Raw genomic sequence first — 7,666 nt, forward strand, 5'->3', positions numbered from 1 at the left:
TTAAAGTAGGGGTAGGCCTCGGGAAACTGTAACAAAAAGGCCCCGTCAACTTAAGGGGGAAATTTTACAGGACAGCTATGATGTTTGGTTCGGAATATTTGAGGGAAATGTACAAAATTATACAATAGTAAGATTTTTTTGGTACCATGTTATGATATTTTATACTCAAAAGATTCAAGTTTAAAAATATTGTACGATAAATTTTCAAATTTAATAACATGTACGGAAGCTTCTATGTAGTAAAATCAAATGAACCCAGAACAAGCCGTTGAGACACAATTCAATGCTGAATCATTCTATATCTAAAACAAGACAATTCATCTACAAGGTTTCCTTCACAAAAATAATGATGTGGAAAAACGAGGAAGAGTAACAAATATGGTTCGCAAATAACAAATTGGCAATGGAATAAATAAAATAACAATCTCTAAGCTTTGGAAGTACCTCTATGTTCTCTTTCAACATGCTCCACAAGTGCAACCGGATCACGAAACCCTTTACTACACTTTGGACACACATCTAATGTCACCTTCATCACCTCTTTCTTCTCATGAACTTTCTGCACATGATCTATCAAATCTCCAACCCTAGAAAACTTCATACTACACACAGGACACACCTCCATTTGCCCCACTCTCTCACCACCACTAGAACCACCCTCTCCATCTTTCCCACCCTGAAACACTTGCCCAATATCATTACTCCATTTCACTATTCCAGCTCCAGCAGAAGCCTTAACAGATGAAGCCGCCTTCAAGAAACCATTAGCCCATTTCGATCCAGATCCGGATCCGGATACATGAGTCGCCCGTTTTGGTGGTGGGTTTTGCTTTTTGAGATCCGGGTTCCCGTACCCCCAGAATGGGAAGGTGGGTTCAGGTTTTTTAGGGCCAGGGCAAGTGTGGTCGGGTCCGAACCGGTGTTTTAGGCAGTGGTCAATGGTGCAGTCGCGACATTTGATTGTGTTTGAGAATGTGAGGGTTTCTTTACAGCCACGAACTGGGCATTTCTTTTTCTTGGTGGCTTTTTCGTAATTTGATGGATCACAATCTGTGTTCACGTGTGATTCCCATGTGATGTTTGGATCTTGATTTGGGACTAAATGAACTCCCTTTGCACAGAGTGGACAGATGACAACTGTTATGTCGTTTTTGTTAGCATTTGGGCATTCATGTGTACTGTAACTCCGGTGTTCTAGACAGAAAACCTGCAAATTTATCACAAATAAGATGATGATGATGGGTGTTCTATCTACCATGGAAGTAAAAAGTGCTCACAGAGACTTATTCATGAAGATGAAGTTATGACAAACAATTATGGAATACTAGAGTTGAGTGGTATTTGCCTTGGATTAAAAGAAAGAAAAAATGCTGCTATTTTCAAGTGGATAGAAATCATGGCATGCAAGCATCAAGCTTGTGTATCATTCTTTCTATGGCGCCTTCATGGCTTCTTGCGGATAATCAGTTTCCTGATTCATGTCAATGACATGAGGTTTTAGTATACATATGAATAGGCCCTTTCCCCCTTTCTATAACCTAACAAAACCCTAAGAAGACATATACTTATTTAAACCCTAAAATTGAAATAAACAAGTTAAACAATCTGCCATCAAGGTCATGTAGAGTGCTAATTAAGCCCGCAATGATCAATTTCAACAATTATATCAAAAAAACTAACCATGCATCAAGCATCACAGGAACATAATAGCATCCACCGGTGAAACTCCATGAATTTAACGAAAATTTCAAACATTATAGCAAAGATTTATGAGGAAAAACAGCAAAAAGCAAGAGGGCTTGGAATAGGACCTTGTTGCAGCAATCGCACGTGAAAGGAAGGAAATCTATGAGCTTACAATCATTAACAGAGCACTGTTCTCCCAGATTTGGTATTGCCGGCGTCCCCATTACTTTAACCAAAAAAAATGTTTTTTTTTCTTATATCTGATGAATGAAAAGTATGCAAGTATGGATGTACATGAATGCGTATGTTGATTTGTAGGATTTGATGAAGCTTTCAGACTCCGCGTTCAAAGTCTTCTTCTCTGCGCGGAATCGAACAGTCCAGATTCCAGAATGGAAGAGAAGACGGCGGAGCCCCCTTTCACGGAAGCACGTAAAGACACGTCAACTGCATCCTCTCGGTCGTATCAATGTTTACTCCATTTGTTTATTTTTGAGCGACTAAATTGCAAATTTGGTCCTTGTGGTTAGCAAATAAACGTGTATAAGGTCAAAAAGATTTGAATTTGTATGGATGGTCTAAAATTAAATTTTTTTTGTGATTATGGTCTCTAAAAATTGAAAGGTTAATTTTGCCTTTTTATTTCCTTTTTTGTATATTTTAACATTTATTTTAATACTTTTATTAATTTTAAATAAGAAAAAAATAGGCTTTAGTAAGAAGCATGTATTAGCACAACATACGCATAAAAGTACTCAAACTCAAACCTCAATTACCCAAGACGATGAAATGGACGATGAAGAGATGTATATGAAATTGTTGGAGGATAATCTAAAAAGCGTCGAGTCGATTTGATTCATAACACGAGTATTGTTCATTGTCTCCTTCTACAAACCCCATCAAAACCAGACTTGAGGTTCCATGTTGATTCTTAATCTTTCTTTCACGTAGACCTCCTTGTTTCTCCGATGATAGTGAAGTAGAAACACGAGGATGGCTTGTTGTAGTAGTCACTTCTTCTAATGGTGAAACAAAAATGAAATAGCCAAAGGTTATGGTTCTGATTCAACGCAGGAAAATCGATTTCTATATGGTTTTGTTAGGAAGAGAGCACCGGTGGTATTGGGATCAAGATTCAGGGGTCTAGGTTTGATCATATATATGTAACTTTCCGATGAGGCTTCATTGCATCTTTTCCCGTGAATGTTCAACAAATCCTTGAAGGTGGTCTTTAAATGAAGTTCTTCCAGCGGGTTATATGTTGTGATATAAGGTTTTTTCTGTTTAGTAGAATATTGTTTCCAATAAAGGAGGATATTGGCTACCAATTCATGCGTGGAAAGTGAAGGGTATTTCATCGAGAGGGATATATATATATATATATATATATATATATATATATATATATATATATGTGTGTGTGTGTGTGTGTACGCCCAAATAGGGTTATTGATTTTGTTTTTCTTTTTATTTAATAGTTTTAATTAAAATTAATTATAAAAAATTAAAAGGGTATAAAATAAATTTTATGTGGGTGATGGACTATTTGTTAAAAGTTTTGGAACCATAGGACCATCTATGAGGTTTTTTTTAACTTAGAGATTATATCCCAAATTTCGGAAAACCACAGGGACCATTTATGAGGTTTTGTCTTTATATATATATATATATATATATATATATATATATATATATATATATATATATATATATATATATATATATATATACTATTTTGTTCTTCTTATATTCCCTCTCTTTCTTCTCTTCATTGCTAGAGCACCACTGCCAGCCACATGTCACTGGATTTGCCTCTATTCAGATCTACCATCATCCACCCCCGTCCAAATCAATTGCCGTCCACTTCCGTTCATCTCTGTTCAGATCCTCAACTGCCTACCTCCATACAGATCTGTCAAGATCCACCGTCATCCACCTCCCCCGTCAATTAAATCTACAAAAATCGCCGTCCACATCTTCTAATGAGTCGATCGTCACCTTCGTCGAACTTTATTTCTTTCTCTGACGAACTAGATAAGGTGAAAACATGTGTGATTGTGATGCTAGGGTTTGCCTCTATTAGATGTTGGCGGTGGGTTAACTCTTCGATCTAGGAACTCAAACATAGGAGCTCAAACAGAAGTGGAGATGAAGGTTCAGATCGGCATGTGTTTCTTCTTTAACGCTCCAGCGGTGGTAGTGGTTCCAAATCTCTTAAGATTCTTCAACTTGTTTTTTAACATTTGACCACCATCCACTACACACACTAAATGACCTTCCTAATGGTACAAGAGAACTACTTGTACATTCATTACACTAATACTTAAAACTATACAACATTATGGTGATGATGGTGGTTGTATTTCCTCAAATACCAAATACAACACCAGAGAGTATCTTTTAGGAAACATGAAAATATAGTATAGACATGTTCAATATTTAGATGATTCTACAGGAAAAAACATATTTAGTAAGGTTAATTACATCTTGATCGTTCAAAGATAATAATAATTCACAAATAGGCGCAAAGCAATAGAAATATTAGATGTATGCAAAGGTAGAGACTAGAGAGGTTCCTTCCATAAGAGACCTCCATTAGAAATAGAATATTGTGTCATACATGAGAAAATAAAAAACATAGTAAGTTCTTTTAACTAATGTGAAAAACGATACTAATATAAGGTCCTGTTTGATAGTTTCTGTTTGGGAAAGTGCTGTCTGAAAAAGTTTTCTGACTGAGAAAGAAACTATGTTGTTTGATTGTACATCTGATTGACTGTGCTGAATGATGAAAAAATAGTAATAATTCAATAAAAAATAAATTTAAAAAAAATTAATAATCCAAGAAAGAAAGAAAGAGGCGGAGTTTGATGTATAATTGTCTTTTCAGTCCATTCAGTCAGAAAGATATGATTTTGTGCTTTCTGGGAAAGACATATCTTACCGGGAAAGACATTTTTTTTTGTGCAAATCAAACAGTCTTTCGGGTCCATTCAACCAGTCTTTCCGGTCCATTCAACCAGAAAGATCTGTTTGGATCTAGAAAGATGCGTATCAAACGGGGCCTAAATAAATGACATAAACAACTTAATTAACACAAAATGCAAGTAATTGAATGCTAAGTGGGCCAATGATAACATAAATGGAACAATTCAAAGATCACCTCCAAATCACTAAGCATTCAACGCATTTGATACAACATCATCATTTAACATGTTTGATACAACTAAACAACCTCAACCTTCAATACTTTTGATACATCTAAACAACCCCAACCCTCATGATACTAAAGAATCTTACATTTTCTTTGCCATTACAAATGATATTATAAAACAGCTCCCAATTAAGAATCAATAAAAAATCATCAGGGGGTGTTTGTCTTAGCTTTTTAGAAGCCAAAAATCCTTTTAGGAAAATATAGAAGATAAAAGATGTTTGGTAAATACATTTTAAAAGCTACTTTTGGATTTGGATACAAGTAAAAATGAACTTTTTGGAAAAGTTAGAAAAACATGACTTTTTGTAACTTTTCCAAAAAAAACTTTTGTCCCCTAAAAAGCGCCATACACCCTCTAATGTCTACTAAATCCATCCACGTACATTTTACATTGGAAACAAAAAAAACTTACATTTGTAATATATTTTTTAGAAAATAAGATACTAAAGGAAAAACACAACCACCAAAACTAAATATTTTTGTTGTAACACCAATTTGTCACAATATAGATACAACTCGCCCACATCCATTTTGAGAACAAATTATTCAAGGCAACAGTTTGTGCAATGGCTCTAAAAATCTGAATCAAATAAGATGATGAACATTCTTAGGGCTCTAATTGTCTAATAGGTTAGAATTTGCAACAAGGATCTGAAGATGAAGTAGAAAATTGGCAGTTTATTGTAAGGTATATGAGATTTTAGGGTGAATGGGAGAAAACAAAAAAATGGATATCATCCAAGCATTAGGGAGTCTTTACTCATTACTAGTTTTAACTTGTTTTTTTCAGGGTGCATATCAAGTAAGAAGCATGACGAGAAAACATCCATACGGTATTATCAAAGATTGTACTTGAATTCCCAAAACAGAATAGAGTAATTATCAAAAATGAAAAGAAATAACATGAAATTCAACCAGTATTCTGTGACAAAACATCCTAGATAAAAAACATAACATACTCTCCAAAATTCTCAAAGATTGTCAAGCAGGAATTTCAGCAACATCTTCAACATAAGTTATTGCCTTTGTGGTTGGCTTTGCAAGAAGATCTGTGTACTCTTGGAATGGTGATCTTGAAAACCTTGTCTCCCTCCAGAAATCAGGAGTCAAAAACCCATAAGTTTTCAGCAAACAGTCAAAAGTAGCCTGCAAAAAAATCACATCTTGATTTTAAATGTATTTATCTCAACAAAATTCCAATCCTTAAAATACATATATGACACGTACAGAAACATAAAAAAGCATAAAGTTTCAATACCATAAACAACTATACCAACAAAAAAATAGTGAAAATTCATACTAATTCACATGGTTCATATCAAATGCAGCAAAAAGTACAATGAAGAGATAAAAAACAATTGTGAAATATTCATCATTAATTTAATTATACTACCCAGATAAATCTAGCCAAAAAACACGATCATTGTCTGAACTGATAGAATTACATTCAATATACTCATGGACTAAAAGATTGAAATTTTAATACATCCTACAAATAAGAGTTAGGGGTGTGATTTTGGCAAATGTGAGATAGGATGATGCATTCCTCAATAGCGAGATACAAAGTTTAATTAGTTCATACTTGACACTTGCAAAAAAACACACTACTTTATATGCAACTATTTTATATGCAAAGTAGTGTAGATAAACCAGAGTTGATGAGTAACTACTGAATAAGAGCAGATTACGTGAAAAAGTAAATTATAATCAGCTCAATTAAGATGCAAAAAGAATAGAAATTGACCTTAACAAAGTTTCCAAGGGTTTTTGTGGATCCACGAGACATCGTAAACACGTCATCGATCCCAGCCATCTGAAGAACCTTCTTTGGAACTCTAGCAGCCACAATACCAGCACCACGAGGAGCCGGAACCAACCTAACAGTAACTGAACCACACTTTCCAGTAACCTTACATGGCACAGTATGGGGCTTTCCAATCTTATTACCCCAGTATCCCCTCCTCACTGGAATCACAGACAGTTTGGCCAATATGATTGCGCCTCTAATGGCAGTAGCCACTTCCTTTGAGCACTTGACTCCGAGTCCTACGTGGCCATTTCCATCTCCAACAACAACAAAAGCCTTAAACCTGGTTCTTTGTCCAGCACGGGTCTGTTTCTGGACAGGCATGATCTTCATCACCTCATCTTTAAGTGACGGCAGGATTTGATCAATGATCTGGTGCTCCTTGATGGGGAGGGAATGAAGGTAGACTTCTTCAAGCTTGGTGATCTTACCATCCTTCACAAGACGCCCCAGCTTGGTTACTGGCACCCACTTCTCTTCTTCTGTGTCGCGGCGAGGTCCGCGGCGACGACCTCTACCACGGTCACCACCACGGCCTCCGCGGCCACCGAAACCACGTCCAAATCCTCCACGTTCTCCGCCTCCAAATCCACCACGTTCTCCGCCTCTTTCTGCCATGGTTGCTGTTTGTGTATGAGAAAGAAGATAGGTTTAGAGATGCGAAACCCTAGAGCTGAAGATGGAGAAATATATATGTGGCGCCGAAAATGCTAGGGTTTGTAGATGGACCACTAAGACTGGGTTGGGCTTACATTCGGTCCATCAAAATACTTTTTGACTGTTTCGGCTCGTTATTGCATGAATAAATTTAAATTTTCATTTGCTATTCTTCACCAACATTGACATGAATATGTATAAATTTTGGGTTAAATAGAGTTATAACTAGATAAAATAAATGTATTTTATCTAGCAACATTGACATGAATATTTACTGGCCTAGCAAGATCGACATAAAT

At 35.9% G+C, this 7,666-nt stretch overlaps 2 protein-coding genes across 2 annotated transcripts; both read right to left on the reverse strand.

Annotated features, from left to right (window-relative positions):
• Positions 1 to 268: 268 nt before the first annotated feature.
• On the reverse strand, positions 269 to 2,150 carry LOC145137850 (zinc finger AN1 and C2H2 domain-containing stress-associated protein 13-like). Its single transcript, XM_079071991.1, has 2 exons — positions 1,812 to 2,150; positions 269 to 1,207 (listed from the first exon to the last, which is right to left on the reverse strand). The coding sequence occupies exons 1-2, from the start codon at positions 1,908 to 1,910 to the stop codon at positions 428 to 430; spliced, it is 879 nt and encodes a 292-aa protein (XP_078928117.1). The 5' UTR covers positions 1,911 to 2,150; the 3' UTR covers positions 269 to 427.
• A 3,565-nt stretch (positions 2,151 to 5,715) lies between these two features.
• LOC145136998 (uncharacterized) lies at positions 5,716 to 7,387 on the reverse strand. Its single transcript, XM_079071134.1, has 2 exons — positions 6,648 to 7,387; positions 5,716 to 6,049 (listed from the first exon to the last, which is right to left on the reverse strand). The coding sequence occupies exons 1-2, from the start codon at positions 7,326 to 7,328 to the stop codon at positions 5,885 to 5,887; spliced, it is 846 nt and encodes a 281-aa protein (XP_078927260.1). The 5' UTR covers positions 7,329 to 7,387; the 3' UTR covers positions 5,716 to 5,884.
• Positions 7,388 to 7,666: the final 279 nt, after the last annotated feature.

This window comes from Lactuca virosa, chromosome 9 (assembly GCF_052849685.1).
Source record: "Lactuca virosa cultivar CGN04683 chromosome 9, Lactuca_virosa_CGN04683_v6, whole genome shotgun sequence".
Classification (NCBI taxonomy): Eukaryota; Viridiplantae; Streptophyta; class Magnoliopsida; order Asterales; family Asteraceae; genus Lactuca; species Lactuca virosa.